Source organism: Patella vulgata, chromosome 2 (assembly GCF_932274485.2).
Source record: "Patella vulgata chromosome 2, xgPatVulg1.2, whole genome shotgun sequence".
NCBI lineage: Eukaryota > Metazoa > Mollusca > Gastropoda > Patellidae > Patella > Patella vulgata.
The window spans coordinates 65,061,914-65,081,161 of NC_065880.2; the positions used below are offsets into that span (position 1 = coordinate 65,061,914).

Consider the following 19,248-nt stretch of genomic DNA (forward strand, 5'->3'; position numbering starts at 1 on the left):
CACTGGCCGATAAAGTTCATCCCGATTTTCCGGCGTTATTTCCCCTTGTCAGTGATGCAGGACGGAGGGCCTGACAAGGACAGCTGTCTAGTCATTCGGATGAGATAAAAAACCGAGGTCCCATGTACACATTGGCGTGCACGTAAAAGATCCCTTGACAGTTGGAAATCGATATACGAGTAGGCCGTAGTGCCACTGTCCGGGCAAAATTTCCCTGTACGGCATATGCCCGTCTTCATTAGCCCAGTTCAGAGCAGAACAGTAGGACATAAAACCTCATTTCATTTCATTTAATTTCATTTTATTTCCTTCAATATGCTTGACCCTAATGGCGACGCATTGTTTATAACAAAAGTAACACATTGGTTATCTGAAAGGATTTATGATTTCGTAAGAACGATAGGGAATAATTCCATCACATTAATAGGCCAAGAATAAGCAAATCATTTTGAACCAAAGACTGCAGTGAACCCGGTTGAAGTAGCTGCATTCGTTAACAGTTTCAACGTATCTGAAGCAAGCCAGCTATCATTCAAGAACAAGCAATGGCCATGAAATTTATTCAAAAACGTCAAAGGTCAAGGAGTACTGCATATGTGATCCGAATTTTACAATGTGGTTTTGCAACATTTATTGTCAAATCGTATAGCCGTCGCAGAAAGGCTCGACCAGGTACTACAACTAATGTAGCACAATTAACAGTCCTAACACTGATTGCAACTGCTGGAGCATGACTTTTCAACATGATTTCAATGCAATAATCGCAGCACAAATTTTGACTAACTTGTCCTTTGGTAATCAAACTAACATTAACTCAGAATTTACCTCAATACCATAAATGGTCAAAGTGGTCGCAGGTAAAACAGTTTTTGAGGCCTTAATGGGAAGGCTTATATAATCTGCTAACAAAAGGAAAGAATTGAAAGAATCCAAAAATTTAGAAGAATTAGCTGGACCCGCAAAAAAAGTGTAAAGCCAAGGAGCTCTTAATCGCCAGGATAAATGGGTAATAATCTGTATGCATCCTGAATATTCGATTTGGCCATTAAGGCTGTCCGACCCATTCGTTTAACTATGGCAACAACATCATCAATATTATTATACGCCCACATTTTCATGTGGACGTATATTGTCGTCTTCCCTGTCGGTCCAGATGTCCACTAATATTTTTCCATGGAAACCTAGGGGTTCCAAGGAATCTTTGTCTTTAAAAGACAACAGCAGATTATGTCTGTACTTTATCACTTATATTGTTCAGGCCTACCTATTATTATATGTTCCACCTCAGTGCAGTCCAGGGGCGCAAATGTGGATGTGTTGGTGGGGGGGGGGGGAACAAAATAAGTTCAGTCACTGCAGTCAGTCTTAAAATTATGGATCAGCGACTAAATGAATTAATGAAGTAAACAAACAGTGCAAATAGAAGGAAAAAGCCAAAATACTTAATTCTGAGTATATGTATGATTGCTTTGATTGAATATACACCAGTTTTTCAAAGCTGAAATTAGTAAAACCTGTTATGTGTTCAGTAATGAAACTGGAACGCCTCAATGAACTATTGACTCTAGGGTGTGAGCGCAACCTGACAGACACAATCATTAGTGGTAGGCAGACCCCTCAGAGCTGAAATGCAGTAGGTTAGTGTAAAAAATGCAGTAGAAACCATGATTTGGCAGCAGATTTCCAAAAACACGTAAATTCGCACTTCCAATTTAAGGGTAATTAATTTAGAAATAATACACTGAACTGCAAGCCCAACAATACAAAAATTGCATTAAATGGGTAATAGATCAAATATACACAAGCAATGGTAACCATATCTAAAATTATTTATGTAATTAAACCAAAATTGAATATGTAACCAACAAAAAGAAATAATTAGTAACGTAAAAAAAAAATAATTAAAATTACAAGTCCAGCGTACTGGCAGTAGGCCTACCAGTACCACTTTTCTTTTCTTTTAACTTAGCATGATTTTAAAATATCCTTGTTACGTGTGTTCCCCATTCCGAGAGTTTTTGTCAATATTGTTTCATGTAAGATTATATAGTATTTCTACATTAGGAATGGGAGGGGGGGTGTAAAAAATTAGTTTTGCAAACGACTAAATAATAAAATATTGGTATCGATTTAATCATGCCCCCATGGCGATTATCCTCTCAATGTACAGGATTTTTTTCCCCTGTGATTCCGTAAATCTGCTTTTACATTTATTCGAGAGAGTGTTGCATGTAAATCAGAATCATCGAGACGTATTCCCATCTTGAAATTAAAGTTCCAGGTTGTGTTGCATTCCAAGTATTGTATTAGATGCTGTACTTAGTACGCGCTCAAACGAAAATGTCAGCCATTGCTGCCGTAAATTGGTCGCTATTTGTTTAGTTTATTGCTACGCATTTTAAGAGTATTTGGAACACGTGCCAATAATTATATCCACTTTATTAACTCTAAAATAGGTTGAAAAAAATTTGAGAACAAATCTAGCTAAATTACACCTTACAATATCCCAAATCGATGTTGATAACCGAAAGTCGCGATCTTTATTGTTTACATACAAAGAGTTTCTTCCCTTAGTTCCATGGTTTTGCCGATAAAATTAAAAAACTCTTTATTTGAAAATGCGGAAGAAATCTATTACCGCGCAGTAGAGCGGTACATGAGGTCTTTTCGCGGCACTTTACTGCGTGATGCGGTAGAGTTGACAGGTCTGGTGGTAGGCTTTCCGTCCATTGCAATGCAGTACGAGATCAAAATTGACCAATATTTTTCAAAAAATTGAGTTGATAAACTTTGATTCTGAAAGTGAAAGTAATTAGCAGCTGATAGGATACCAGTCCAACAATCTGGTGAACACCTGCAGTCCATTGATTGGGACGGGTTACCAGTTGGAGCAAAAGCAGAGGACTGACCGCACAAAGTTGATGAAGTCCGATAAAAAAACCTAAAGCATGGTGAAGCATTATTACTATTACAAATTATAAATAACATGAACATACCAATTAATTTACTCTGGCCTACCCTTTTGTGGGAGAAAAAAATAACTACATAGGCCAGAACTACCCTCCAAAACACCCCTGTATGAAAGTTAGCTATTTTTATTAGTGCTTTTATCTGATGTTTCTTTTATTTTTGTCCTCCGCATTTCGAAGAATGCAGGGGACTATTAAAATCGGTCTGTCAGTCCGTCCGTCCTGATACAGTTTTGTGGGAGAAAAAATATAACTACATAGGCCGGACCTAACCTCCAAAAAACCCATGTATGAAAGTTAGCTATCTTTATTAGTGCTATATTAGACCACTTGCTGTATTTACGGCTGGAATAGCAGGAAAACGGCCGGCAAATTTTCCAAATTCTCAGTCACGGGGGTGGGGCACCGCCCATGTTTATCCCAAATTTTTGGGGGGAATTTCAGTTTCTGTCCCCTTATTAACATTCATCGAGCCTGTATGTGCAGTACGAAGGGCTAAAACTCTGCTTCGATATATTACAAATGCTTTCATGTTCCTTTTATTTTCTGTTGGAACAGCCAACAACGAAACAACAGTATAGTAGGGCCTATAAATAGTGAGTAGGTACAGTTACTTAGGACTCAAACTCGTGTCAGTGTACGTTTGACGTCATATTTTCATGATGTTGTTAGAAATTTCTTGCGTCATGGTTTTCAGAACTTTCCCCATATACAGCTTTGGTTAGCAATAGTCATTCTATTTTTTACCAGTTTTTTGCAAAACGTGATGGTGTGCTGTGGTTTCATATTTTTTGATTTAATGTATGAATTGTATATTGTATTTCCAGTAAGGAAGCGAGTGATGCCTATGAGATATTAGATGACATAGATATTAAGAACTTTACTATTAAATATGTAGTAAGTATTTATTCAAACATTTTAGTTAGTCATTAAACTGAAGATGGAAGTAATTAGTTCAGTTTTAAAGAGCACCTAAAATGATCATATAAAAGTGATATGTACTTGAATCAAGTGTTTATTATAACATTTTGTATCAATTTCACATCAATCTTAATAAAATTATTTGATATTAAATTATGGAGGAATGTAACAGGCTCAAATTAAATGAAGTGAAAATTGCACACATATTACGACTCAAGAAATTAACCAATCAATTAACAACAATATTGTTCAACTTTCCGTTGTACCTAAAAACCTTGGTGTGTTAATTGACTCCCATTTAAACCTTGAAAACTATGTTAATAATTTGCTCAAAAGGGGTTCAGTGATTCCTTGAGGCAGTTCAGGAAAAGAAGATTGACTACATTCTAGAACTTAAAATCGTTAGCATATCTATCTGATCAAACATTGTGTAACTCTCCCCTCAAATTAGCTTAGAATTTGTTTACACGGGTTAGATTCCTTTAAGATTTTAGGTTATTTGCATGTAGGGGTTCAGAACCTATAAAGACAAATACAAATAGATATATTTTAGTATTTATTAATATTTAACTGTAACTAAACCACTCAAAATGAACAGAGTGATAATTTCCCACAATGCAATTAATGAAGCGTAAAACAAAGTCTTGGATATCGAGTCACCTTGACATTAACTAGGTTTATCTAAAACCTGGCATTGGAGGAATCATTAGAGTTGCATGATTAGCGAATGTTAATACAGCTTCTGGATTCAATAATTAACTAGTAGACATTGATAATTTTTTGTAGGGTCTTAAATAATACAGGGAGTTGGATGGCTGAATGGTTAGCGTGTGCGCGCTGTGTCATTGAGTCAACTGGCGTGGTTTCGATTCCCCGGTTGTACGTGACAAGGAGAAGGGTCGCCTGTCCAACCTCATGGGTTTTCTCCGGGTCCTCCAGTTTCCCCCCCCCCCTACGCGCAAGCAAAATTATTGAAATAAAATTAAACCATATGTTAGTCCCGAAATGCCCTAGTTTGTGTCGAGTGGATGTTAAACCCCATTTCTCTCTCTCTCTCTTAAATAATACTCCTAATATAATAGTGCAACAAATAAACAACAAATATCAAATCAAGTAAATGGATTCCATGGGGCAGCTGTAAGTGTCCACTGCGCTGCACAGTCCCTGATCTGTAATGATACAGGCTTCACTCAAAATGAAAAAAAAAAAAATGATTTACATGAAAGAGTAACATAATTCATGTGACCAATCTTGACGGTGGTTGTCTCTTGAATGGTGATCGTCTGCCAGTTGACGTTATGTGATAGAACGTCAAACAATTTTAACAATAAGGGCAATAATCTGGATAGAATCTCAGAGAATGCTAAAATAATAATAAAGTTATTAAAATAAAAATAGAGATCATTAAACTTGTAATGTGAATAAATGTCCAAATAATAAATTGTATAACATTTGAAGCCAGAAAAAAGACCTGCTGTACCGGTTGGCAGATTTAGCTCTTATATAATGTATCTTTAACAATAGGACCATCATGAATATTATTTAGGTTACACCTTAGACATGTATCTGAAAACTTTCCTAACCTTGTCAATTTGTTTTGTAAAACATGTCTTTGCTTTAGCATTAGTCTTGTGTAATTATCATTATTAAAGATAAATTCCTGTAATTCACTAAAAACAGATTCAATGTATTGTAGTGAAAAGATAATAAATAATACATAGTAAATAACCATCTGTCATTTTTAATCACTTTTTATACGCCCACATTTTCATGTGGACGTATATTGTCGTCGCCCCTGTCCGTCCGAACATCCATCCGTCCGTCCACAATTTTGGGCTGATTGTCATGCGTTTTTAGCATGTGCACCCTATAGAGGTCATAATTTTTATCCGATTTAAAAAAACATATTATTATATCACCGTTACACCCTTAGGACGGCTGCGTTCGAATTTCGTGAAAATCGACCCCAAACTGACAGACAAAATGGCCGCCATTCGTTCTCAAATAGTGTAAAAATATGGTATATCAAGGTTGTGGACCCTATAGAGGTCACAATTTTATTCCGATTTTGTTGAAACTTGAAATGTAAGTTTAAAACCCAGAGATCTCGGTTCCATTCGATATTCGTGCATATCGGACCGTAACTTCCTGAATTATGGCTCCTGATTGTACGAAAAATCGCGTTTTTAGCTTGTGGACACTATAGAGGTCATAATTTTTATCCGATTTAAAAAAACATATTATTATATCACCGTTACACCCTAAGGACGGCTGAGTTCGAATTTCGTGAAAATCGACCCAAAACTGACAGACAAAATGGCCGCCCTTCGTTCTCAAATAGCGTAAAAATATGGTATATCAAGGTTGTGGATCCTATGAAGGTCACAATTTTTATCTGATTTTGTTGAAACTTGAAATGTAAGTTTATAACACAAAGATCTCGGTTCCTTTCAATATTTGCGCATATCGAATTGTAATTTCCTGAATTATGGCCCTTGATTGTACGAAAAATCGCTTTCTTTTTAGCTTGTTCTCTATCCATCTCTCGAAAATGTGGGCGTATCCTGCCTGGCAGCCGCTGGTTTGTTTATTTATAATAAATATTATGACAAAACTAATATAACAAGCCAACAGTGCGGCTGATGTCCCCCGCCGAAATCATAGGCGTAGGAGCTCAAGGTAATTCAGGGGGGCATAAGAGAAAATTGCCCGAAATCAATACCGTTTTTTCGGGCATACATATCATAAGAGAGCTTTGGGCATATTTTCGGGCATGCAGTGGACAAGAAAAAGACGAGAAAATACTTTTCGGGCAGTGTGGATCTCATAGAAATAAGTTAGTTATATTTTTTCTCTAAACGTTAATAGAAAAAAAAGGTCGTGGAATTTTTCATTGCCCGAAAATAAATTATTGCCGAAATCCCACCATATAAAGATGACACATATTAATTAATCGCACATTTATTTGTTTCAAAACTAGCGAACAATCAAACTATACACTAAGTTTCATCACTCTCTATCAAATAGAATCAAGATTATCTTGTCCCAAATCATCGACCAATGAAATTGATTAGCCCTACTTAGCTTTAGTTTGAAATGTTAATCATTGAACTCAGTCAAGACATTCACCTAATAAACATCTACATAAACATTCTACCTCAGTTAAAAGCAGAGTTGTTATGTTCCAAAGTTTTGACCAATCAAATTGCTTATCAGCGTCACAGACAATGTCAGGCACAGATTCAGGCTTTGTCAGGCATAAATTCTATGGTGCCTGTCATTTTGTCCGGCACTGATTTGTCTTTTTATTCGCATACATTTTCATGTCGACGTATATTGTCGTCGCCCCTTCCGCCCGGACATCCGCCTGTCCGCCCACAATTGTTTGTGGACACTCTACAGGTCACAATTTTTATCTGATTTCAATGAAACTTGAAATATAAGTTTATCTCCCTAAGATCTCGATTCCTTTCGATATTGGCATGCATCGGACCGTAACTTCATGGATTATGGTCCCTGATTGTACGAGAAATCATGTTTTTAGTTTGTTGACCCTATAGAGGTCACAATTTTTTTCCGAATTTGTTAAAACTTGATATGTATGTTTTTAACCCACAGATCTCGGTTCCTGTTGATATACGCGCATATCGAACCATAACTTCCTGAATTGTGGCCCCTGATTGTAGTACGAAAAATCGCGTTTTTAGCTTGTGGACCCCATAGAGGTCACAATTTTTATCCGATTCAAAAAACCATGTAAATATATCACTGTTACACCCTAAGAATGGTTGAGATCGAATTTCGTAAAAATCGGACCGAAACTGACAAACAAAATGGCCACCCCTCGTTCGCAAATAGTGTCAAAATATTGCATATCATGGTTGTGGACCCTCTGGAGGTCACAATTTTCATTTGATTTTGATGAAACTTGAAATACATGTTTATAACCCAAAGATCTCATTTCCTCTCGATATTCGCGCGTATCGAACCATAACTTTCTGAATTATGGCCCCTGATTGTACGAAAAATCGCATTTTTAGCTTTGATGAAATTTGAAATGCATGTTTATAACCCAAATATCTTGGTTCCTTTCTATTTTCGTGCATATCGAATCATAACTTCCTGAATTATGGCCCCTGATTGTACGAAATATCTTGTTTTAAGCTTGTGGTCCCTCTAGAGGTCACAATTATTATCCGATTTAAAAACAACGTTCAAATATATCACCGTTACGCCGTAATTTTGTCTGAGGTTGAGTTTCATGAAAATCGGACCAAGATGGCTGCCCCTCGTACCCAAATAGTGTAAACATCTGGTATATCAAAGTTGTGAACCCTCTAGAGGCCACAATTTTGATCCGATTTTGATGAAACTTGAAATGCAAGTTTATAACCCAACGATCTTAGTTCCTTTCAATATTCGCACATATCGAATGGTAACTTCCTGAATTATAGCCTCTGGTTGTACAAAAAATCACGTTTTTAGCTTGTGGTCCCTCTAGAGGTCACAATTATTATTCGATTTAAAAAAACGTTCCAATATATCACCATTACACCATAATGTTTGTTGACGTCAAACTTCGTGAAAATTGGGCCAAAACTGCTGGACAAAATGGCCACCCCTCATACGCAAATAGTGTAAACATCTGGTAAATCAAGGATGTGGACGCCCTAGAGGTCACAATTTTGATCCGATATTGATGAAAGTTGAAATAGATGTTTATAACCCAAAGATCTTGGTTCCTTTCGATATTCGCGCGTATCGGTTGTATCTTCCTGAATTATGGCCCTTGAATGTACAAAAAATCGCGTTTTTAGCTTGTGGTCCCTCTAGAGGTCACAATTGTTATTCGATTTAAAAAAAAGTTCAAATATATCACAGTTACACCGTAACTTCCTGGATTATGGCTCCTGATTGTTTGAAAAATCTCATTTTTATACGTCCACATTCATAATGTGAACGTATTATGCCGTCGCCCCTGTCTGTGTGTGTGTGTGTGTGTATGTATGTATGTGTGTGTGTGTGTGTGTGTGTGTGTGTGTCTGTGGTTCGCCTACAGGGCGCAATTCTTCATGGATTTTCTTCAAACTTGGTATACTTATTCCTTATACCCCAAGGAAGATCCCTATTGTTTTTGGTGCATGCCCGACCCCCCGGGGCAGAGCCACGCCCATTTCTAGTATTTGTTTGTTTGTCGTCTACAGGCCACATTTCTTAACTAATAATCTTGAAACTTTGCATACACATTCTTTGTACCCTAAGGAACATCCCTATCGTTTGGGGTGCATGCCCAACCCCCAGGGGCAGAGCCACGCCCATTTTCTTTTCGTGTGTCTTTGTGTCGCCTACAGGGCGCAATTCTTACTGGATTTTCTTCAAACTTGGTATACTTATTCCTTATACCCCAAGGAAGATCCCTATTGTTTTTGGTGCATGCCCGACCCCCAGGGGCAGAGCCACGCCCATTTCTAGTATTTGTTTGTTTGTCGTCTACAGGCCACATTTCTTAACGTATCATCTTGAAACTATGCATACTTATTCTTTCTACCCTAAGGAACATCCCTATCGTTTGGGGTGCATGCCCGACCCGAAGGGGCAGAGCCACGCCCATTTTCTTTTCTTTGTATGTCTGTGTGTCGCCTATAGGCCACAATTCTTAATCAATCGTCTTGAAAAATGTTCATATGAATTGCTTATACCCTAAGTATGACCCCTATTGTTTTTGGTGCATGCCCGACCCCCAGGGGCAGAGCCACGCCCATTTCTTATATTTATTTATTTGTTTGTCATCTACAGACCGCATTTCTTAACTTATCATCTTGAAACTATGCATACTTATTCTTTGTACCCCAAGGAACATCCCTATCGTTTGGGGTGCATGCCCGACCCCAGGGGCAGAGCCACGAACTTTTTCTTTTCTTTTTATGTCTGTGTGTCGCCTATAGGCCACAATTCTTATTCAATCGTCTTGAAAAATTTTCATATGAATTGCTTATACCCTAAGTATGATCCCTATTGTTTTTGGTGCATGCCCGACCCCCAGGGGCAGAACCACGCCCATTCCTTATATTTATTTATTTGTTTGTCATCTACAGACCGCATTTCTTAACGTATCAACTTTACATACTTATTCCTTATACCCTAAGGATGATCCCTATTGTTTTTAGTGCATGCTCGCCTCCCCGGGGCAGAGCCACCCCCATTTTTTGTATTTGTTTGTTTGTCGTCTACAGGCCACATTTCTTAACGTATCATCTTGAAACTTTGCATACTTATTCTTTGTACCCTAAGGAACATCCCTATCGTTTTGGGTGCATGCCCAACCCCCAGGGGCAAAGCCACGCCCATTTTCTTTTTTATGTCTGTGTGTCGCCTACAGGCCACAATTCTTAATCAATCGTCTTTAAATTTTTTCATATGAATTGCTTATACCCTAACGATGATCCCTATTGTTTTTTTACCTCCAGGGGCAGAGCCACGCCCATTTCCTTTTCTTTTTATGTCTGTGTGTCACCTACAGGCCACAATTCTTAATCAATCGTCTTGAAAAAATTTCATATGAATTTCTTATACCCTAACGATGATCCCTATTGTTTTTGGTGCATGCCCGACCGCCAGGGGCAGAGCCACGCCCATCCCTTATATTTACAGATCGCATTTCTTATCGTATCACCTTGAAACCTAGCATACATATTCCTTCTATCCTAAGGAACATCCCTATTATTTGTGGTGAATACCCAACCCCCAGGGGCAGAGCTACGCCCATTTTCTTTTTTTATGTCTGTGTGTCACTTTCAGACCGCATTTCTTAATCGATCATCTTGAAAACTTTTTTATACTTATTCCTTATAGCCTAAGGCTACTTTTTATACTTATTCCTTAATCCTAAGGCCGACCTCTATTATTATTTTTGGTGCATGCTCGACCCCTTGGGACAGAGCCACACCTAATGTTTGTGTGTCTTGTGTTTTGCCTACAGACCGCAATTCTTAACAGATTCTTTTGAAACTTTGCATACCTATTCGAAACGTCATTTTTTTGGAATAAAGACATCGATTGTTTTAAAATAAAAATTGTGTTCTGTTAATGTGAACGAAGTGTTAAACTGATAGCAGTCCTACAACCCAGTTTTATTTCACAGACCCTCAATGCAAACTGGACCATATCAAACAAAACAGGAATGTGGACGTATATTGCTGCGTTAGCGATGCTCTTGTTACCTTTCCGATTTTAAAGATAGGTTGAAAGACAACGAAACATACGTCCACAACAGCTTAATCGTCCAGGCAGTCAACAAGAGTTGTCGCATATTTTTACTTTTTTCGGTAATGAAACATTTATAATACACTAAAATCTGACAACTCATGAAGTAATTATCAGAAAACCATTAGAATTTGTTTCTTTTAATAAAGTTCTGCCCCATGCTAACGTTTTGTATACAAAACTTTTAATATCATGGATTTAGCTGTTCAAGACTTAAATATTCATTGAAAATCAATATACTTGTTCGTCTCAAGATCTTAAGATCTCAATCTGAAGTCAATCAGATGATAACTTTAGCCTCTAGAGCGTCACAAAGTGATCAAGGGCCATAACTTTGGCAGTAATTATCGGAAATCGTTGAAAATCAATAGGATTCTTTGTCTCATGACCTTAAACACTGTGTATAAATTTAAAGTCAATCGGATATTAACTTTGGCCTTTAGAGTGTCCACTAGATTTTTTGAAGTGATCAAGGGCCATAACTCTGGCAGTCATTATCGGAAATCGTTGAAAATCAATAGGATTCTTCGTCTCACGACCTTAAACACTGTGTATAAATTTAAAGTCAATCGGATATTAACTTTGGCCCCTAGAGCGTCCACAAGATTTTTTGAAGTGATCAAGGGCCATAACTCTGGCAGTAATTATCGGAAATCGCTGAAAATCAATAGGCTTTTTCTTCTCATGACCTTAAACACTGTGTATAAATTTAAAGTCAATCAGATATTAACTTTGGCCTATAGACGGACGGACGGACGGACGGGGGCGACGACAATATACAACCACATTTCAATGTGGGTGTATAAAAACCGTTTAAATATATCACCACTCCACCATAATGAAGGTTGAATTTGAATTTCGGGAAAATCCAAATGAAACTGCCGGACAAAATGGCCACACTTTGTACGCAAATTGTGTAAAAGTATGCTACAAAGGTTGTGGACCCTCTAGAGGTCACAATTTTTATCTGATTTTGATAAAACTTAAAACATATCTTTATATCCCAAAGATCTCAGTCCCTTTTGATATTTGGGCATTTCAGACCATAACTTTCTGGATTATTGCCCCTGATTGTACAAAAAATCCTGTTTGTTTTTAGCTTGTTCTCTATCCATCTAACCTCGTGGGTTTTCTCCGGGTCCTCCGGTTTCCTCCCACTGCTAAAGACCCCTACGCGCAAGCGAATTATTGAAGTAAAAAAAATAACCCGTATGTTAGTCCCGAAATGACCTAGTTTGTGTCGAGTGGATGTTAAACCCCATTTCTCTCTCTCTCTCTCTCTCTATCCATCTCTTGCAAAATGTGGGCGTATCCTGCCTGGCAGCCGCTGGTTTTTTGATTTTAATGAAACTTAAAATACGGTGTATTGGTTCCTTTCCATACATGCACGTATCAGACTCTAACTTCCTGGATTATAGCCGCTAATTGTATGAAAAATCGCTTTTTTTTTCTCTTTTTTTTAGCTTGTTCTCTGTCCATCTCTTGCAAAATGTGGGCGTATCTTGCATGGCAACCGCTTATTTAAAATTGTTCAGGATGATCAAGGCTTAAGTTGAGTCAATATTGAAACAGATATTTACATCAAAGTGTCAACTGTGCAATTTTTCTCCTGATCTGGTCCTAATTTTTTCTTCTAATTTTCAGGAATTATTTCAGCGTGTAGATACAAGCCAAAGGGGTAGTATTTCAGTGAATTCTCTCCAAGAAATTTTATCAACAGTTTTTGAAAAAAACTTAAAATTGGATTCAACATTGTGGAATAGAATCATATGTTCAATAAATTTGGTATGTTTTAGAAATTCAGATATTAAGTTTGGTCAATTTTGTACAACAGATGAATATATATAAACGGTGGTTTTATGCACTGTAGGCAAATTTATAATCATCTTGACATTTTTATGTTATATTATACAACATTTAAACAAAGCTTGTTCTTGTTGGGTTTTTTTTTCAAACACCTTAAAATAAATACTTTGTGGGTATATTTTTTTTAAAATTTGGCATTTGTGGTTAGTGCTATAATCCATCAAGTTTGATATGTTTTTTTGTAAATGATCCCATTGTTTAAATAGACACAGCACCAACATATATCATACTATTATAAAACTATTTATAACATGTCCTATAATGTTGCAATTTAATAGATGGATTTGATGGATAGGTAACTTTAATTAAATATTTTAATTTCTTTTTTCAGACAGTACCAGAATATATTACCAAAATAGAATATCTGGCTCATTTACCATATTTTCATATGCTAGGTACAAAGACATTGTAAATCTAAAGGAATGAGATAAGACAAGACATTCTGACTTAATATCCCGATGACATCACTACTTCACAAATGTACCAAGGGTCTGTAAGTGAAAAAACATTCTGGTCCACCAGGAACTATGGGGGATCATTCAACTAACTTGGTTGGAAGATACATTTTGTCAAGTGTAACTTTTAAAAGATTTAAAAGTATTTCGGGTTAGATTTGTACTTTTTTCAAATTCTTGTGCATGTGCCTCCAATATTTATTATCTGTAGGCCTAAAGTAATCTTGTTGTCCCCCGCCTGTCGAAGAAAGCAGTTGACTATTTAAATGGGTTTGTCCGTCCATCTGTCTGTCTGTCCATCTGTCACACTTTTTGGGACACAATAACTCTCCTTCTAATTGAGCTAGAATGTTTAAACTTGGTGTAGGTGTTTATTAGGTCGATGCCTTGATGGACTTTGAAGATGAGCATTTTCTGCTAAGGGAAAGCAGAGATAAGCAATTTGATTGGTTGATGCTTTGGGACACAATAACTTTACTTCTGATTAAGTGAGAATGATCAAACTTGGTGTGTAGTTTCATTACATCAATATACCTAAGTTCGATAATGAACATCTTCTGCCGAGGGTAAGCAGAGCGATAAGCAATTTGATTGGTCGAGGTAGAATGTTCAAATTTGGTTTGGCGTTCATTAGGTGAATGTCTTGATGGAGTTCGAAGATGAGCATTTTCTGCTTAGCGTAAGCAGAGATAAGCAATTTGATTGGTTGATTCTTTGGGACACAATAACTTTGGTTATAATTAAGTGAGAGCTATATGAAACTCCTAGTATAGATTCATTATATCATTACCTTGACTAAGTTTAATGAGAATTTTCTGCTTTGGCTAAGGAGCGATACGCAATTTGATTGGTCAAGATTTTGGAACATAACAACTCTGCTGTTGTAAATGAGTGTTTTTATAAAGGTCACGTGATTAGTGTGACGTAACTGATGTTAAACGATTCACTTATTATACAGCTACCAAACATACAACACGTCGCTACTACAGCCCGTCTACTTGAGTGTTTGGTGGTTCAACATAGTAAGTCACGAAAACTTATTTAATTCTTATCTGAATTATAAATTAATATTTTTGCTGACTTTTTCAAGTCGGTTCTTTAAGTCCTATCAGTTACAGTCTATGTTCCACTTGTTATTGGTATAATAATCGGACTTGGCATTGCGATGAGATGAACTCTACGCGCCACAATTCTTGTAGTTGGAAGGAAAGTCACTGAATGAAATATCAGCCTCTAACTATTCATTCATGGGTAGGGTTAAGAATCGTTCACTTAGTGAACTGTCTACATCTTTGGTAAAGTACACAAAGGAGTCTTTGTCCAGTTTAAACGTGACTATTGATTTTGGTGGATGCCCTGACCCCCAGGGGCAGAGCCATGCCTAATTTTTGCCTTTAGCGCCCGAAGGCCACAATTCTGAATGGATTATCTTGGAACTTGGTATACTTCTTCCTTATACCCTGAGGACGGCAACTATTGATGTTGGTGCAGGACTCTCCCCCCCCCCCCCTGCACCAGTGACAAGTTTCATTTCAGCCCGAGTCACCACTAGCCAATGAAGTTTGTGGCATTACTGAAAGACCAGCTCATGCTCGGACTCTCTTTCCACAATTGCGGAAGGATGTAGCTTGGATTAAGGATGCAATGTGTGACACTCGTATGATGCGTTATGATACGCGGTCCACCCAACACAAGCTGCTTGAGTCTCAACGTCCCTTTTATAGATTAAGCTGTCCAATGCCGTTTCGGGGACATCAGAATTCAAGTGGTCGTAATTCTTCGGATCGCAGCTGGTCTCCATCTCCCAATCTGTATGCCTATCCATCTCAGGATTCACGTAAAAGGTTTGACCACCCTTATGGTAGTCTGGAGGCTCAGCGTGGGGGGGTGTCCATCAAATGGGCACAAAACCGGACCCAACTTTTCTAGAGTAAAATTTTGCGTAGAATACGATGCCGAGTGGTAATCAGTCCGCATTTTCGAGATAGCAAGTTTACATTTTTATTGAAAGTGTGATTACTTCCGATCATTTTCACCTTCTTTTCCTAATACAAGAATGACTGCGGATTCACTTTCAGTGCAAATGAACTCATTTGACCTTTGACCCCAAATATCTCGAAAAAGCCCCAACGTCGGACTGATTACCACTCGGCATCGTATTCTACCAAAATTTTACTCTTGAAAAGTTGGGTCTCGTTTTGTGCCCATTTGATGGACACCGCCCCCGCGCTGAGCCTCCGGTCTATGGTCAGTCCTTCAGGTCACAGTCCAGGTCTGGTCATAACTCGCCTTCCTGCAAACTTCCTTGGACTCCTCGGCATTCTCCAGGTGATGCTGCTGCTCAATGGCAATTTTCATCATCTAGAAATCGTGATCACCATACACAATTACTATCAGCTTTTGGGGTTAAACCTGTTCTGATGCAACAGACGGAGACAATATCAACCTTTAAAGTTCGCGGTGTTGCTGACAGACCAGCAATGTTCGATATTCAACAGACTATGCTGCGTTATGACACACGGTTCATTCAACAGAATACACTTACACCCGGACATCCCTTTTAAAGATTCCGCTCTTCAGTGCCCAATCGGGGGTATCAGAATTCAGATGATCGCAATTCTTCTGATTGTAGCCTGTCTCCATCTCCTAACCCTTATATCCATTCATCTCAAGATGCATGCAACACGTTTGACCGCTCTTCTGGCCAGTTGTCCATGTCACCATCTTGGTCTTGTCTTCGCTCTGCTTCACCATGTGGTGCCATTGCGGATCAACACTCACAGTGGCAATCAATTTCTACTTGTTTGAACAGCAAACTGATGCAGTGATATCAGCATCCTTTTTGAATGGGGTGGAGAAAGTAGAGCTAGGAAAAGCTGTTCGATTGAAGGGAATCGATTCTGAGCCGTTTTCTGGTAATTTATTACCTGGTAATACTACAACATTTGTAAGTTCTTTCTTGGATTTTGGTGTGGTTCCCATGTTTGACCATGTCACTATTGGATTGTACTCTCCAGTACAGAATAACTGTGTGATGAATGGTGCCTTTTCCGTAGGAGAAGAGATTCTTGTTGCTTCCGTAAATCGCATACCTTCTTCCGAAGCAAATATTTCCAGCGTAACCAGTGCTGGATTTGCGAAAGACTCTAATTGCTTTGTCTGCTTAGGACAAGGTTCTGTAGATCCTGATACCAAAGTTGATGTTCAGACAGGAGTCGAAACTGGTGCTAAAAATGTTATGCCATCTCATTCTGACTGGAGCCCTACAACAGTTTTGATACACAAGTAGGTGAGAACGATTGGAAGGTGTGCCAACTTTCCTATGGTGCTGGTTGTGTCAGAGATGAGTGACCGTAGCTGGGTCTCCTGTTATACCAGCGCAGAAATAAGCATCCAAGAATGTACAAAGGAGATCTCTGCCACTTGGTTATCTTTGGTTGCAGGTTTTTGTGGCATAACATCAGATTCGTGCTTGGTGATGTTGGGTATGTCATTGATTCGTACTACAAGACTGAACATACTACAAGACTGAACAGAGTATGAAGTTGCCACCTCCTTGGAAAGATCATTATCTTGGTATTGCTGCAAACCTCATATTGTATCGGTTGGATGCCAGAAAACAACAAATAGTTATCCACCGTGATCGGATCAAGCAAGGCTTGAACTACTTTCCATTATGGTTGGAGCGACACAGACATTCATTTCCAGGTCTAGAAACTGGTGTTGTTTCCCCCTGCCTGGAATCTATTCCCTTGGAATCAATGATGTTCTGGAAGATAACAGACTTACCTTACAGTTGATGAATTGGTTCCAGCTGATTCATTCTTTGAGCATGCGTTGAAGGATGTTTTGACTCTGACCTGAAGTCTTCGCCAGAAGTTTTAATGATTTTACTGTGTAGATAGCGTTCAGTTTTATTGTACATACCGTACTGATTTTAACAAGATGTTTGGTCCCTGTATGAGGTTCCCTGATGTGTTGTAAGATTCCCTTCTGTACCCTTATCCTGACCAAGTGCCAACAAAACAGGGAGGAATGTTGTAATTGAGTGTTTTTATAAAGGTCAAGTGATTAGTGTGAGGTAACTGATGTTAAACGAGTCACTTATTATACAGCTACCAAACATACAACACGTCACTACTACAGCTCATCTACTTGAGTGTTTGGTGGTTCAACATAGTAAGTCACAAAATATTACACTGCTTTTAATTGAGGTAGAATGTTTAAACTTGATGCAGATGCAGATGTTCATTAGGTGAATGTCTTGACTGAGTTTAATGATTAACATTTCGAGCTAAAGCTAAGCAGAGATAAGCAATTTCATTGGTCAATGCTTTGGGACAAGATAACTTTGATTCTATCTGATAGAGAGTGATGAAACTTAGTGATGAAATTTGAATGCTCGATACTTTTGAAAAAAATAAATGTGCGATTAATTAATATGTGTCATATATTTATTTTGGGATTTCGGCGGTAGACATCAGCCTCACTGTTGGCTTGTTTTATCAACATAATTCTGGGGTGAATAAATATGTGAACAGTTGAAATTTAATGATAGTCGTTTACATCTGCTTAGTGCATTCTACACGTTTTTGAAATTATTATTTTGTTGTTTGTGAATCAGCCTTTACTAATTACTTCCACATTGTGTTGTAGGATATGTTTTTATTTGTTCATTACAAAATGGCACCTAAAACCATAGGGTACACGACTTGTGTACTGATTATAAAATGTTAATTGTGTCTTAAATATTGGATATTAGGATTCTATAGTTTAACTGCAAGATAACAACATCAATATTGATTTAAATTGATCAATATTAAATTCTAATTTGTTGTCTTAATTTCAAATATTATTATGGAAAATATAGAGTTAGAGACTTAGCTCCTTTAAAGCTATTGGTTTTGTTTTATGAGTGGTTATCACCAGACATATGACTCTGATTTGAATAAGAGTGGACTATAATTGACATGTTCACTACTAAACAATTTTTCTGTAAAATATTCCTTAATAATATTACTGGTAATTAAATCATGTATTGTATGACCTGGCATATGTTGACATATAAGGTCAGTTAAGTTTGACTATTTATTATTAAATTATCTGTATCAAATGTGACAATGGTGTTTTTCTATTTTTATGTATGAGTGCAAATATATTTATAGATTTTTCTTTGAAATAATAAAATATGTTGAAATCAAAGTTTTGGTGTGCCAATATACACAAAGAAAAAAGAACGGTACCCTGGTTATGCAAGCATTGGAACCCTGAAAACGTAAACTCTGAAAAACGAATGTGGTTTGCAAGAAAACAGTTTGGATTGACCCCCAGTGTGTGTTTGCTCCTGGACACTATTGTTTACATAAAAAAAACTATACCTACTTCTGCCAGTGTGCGGTGGTCCCTGATCAGTGGCTAGATCTATTTCTTAAGGCCAACTCAAGGTTAGGGCTCGTGATTGTTTGCGAGATTGTAGGTTAGGGCTAGGTCCACTGTTACAGTTAGGGTTGGGATTAGTGCAAGCCCTGTTTACATCTCTTGACCTTTGACCAAACTTGAAGTTGGCTTTAGATATACTATTCAAAAAAAGTAGGGGATATTTGATTTTTAAGTGTTATTAAAGTCACCTAATGAAACTGGCGAAGAAACAAATGACAAAATGAAATGAAGTTCACATTCATCGATTTATTCCAAATGATCGTTAGACTAAGTAAGGCACAGACTGACCATTATAAGGGTAAAATGATACCCGGGGTCAAACAGCAAAGTTACCA

The 19,248-nt window shown here is 37.7% G+C and overlaps 1 protein-coding gene across 2 annotated transcripts in view; it reads left to right on the forward strand.

Moving 5' to 3' along the window:
* The window catches only part of LOC126811185 (uncharacterized), a 245,703-nt gene extending 227,037 nt beyond the window's left edge, over window positions 1–18,666 (forward strand). For both annotated transcript variants that reach the window (XM_050536746.2, XM_050536747.2), the window contains 3 exons: window positions 3,797–3,866; window positions 12,798–12,938; window positions 13,351–18,666. In XM_050536746.2, coding sequence (XP_050392703.1) covers window positions 3,797–3,866; window positions 12,798–12,938; window positions 13,351–13,431 — 292 coding nt within the window. In that variant the 3' untranslated portion in view covers window positions 13,432–18,666. The remainder of the gene's footprint in view (window positions 1–3,796; window positions 3,867–12,797; window positions 12,939–13,350) is intronic.
* Window positions 18,667–19,248: the final 582 nt, after the last annotated feature.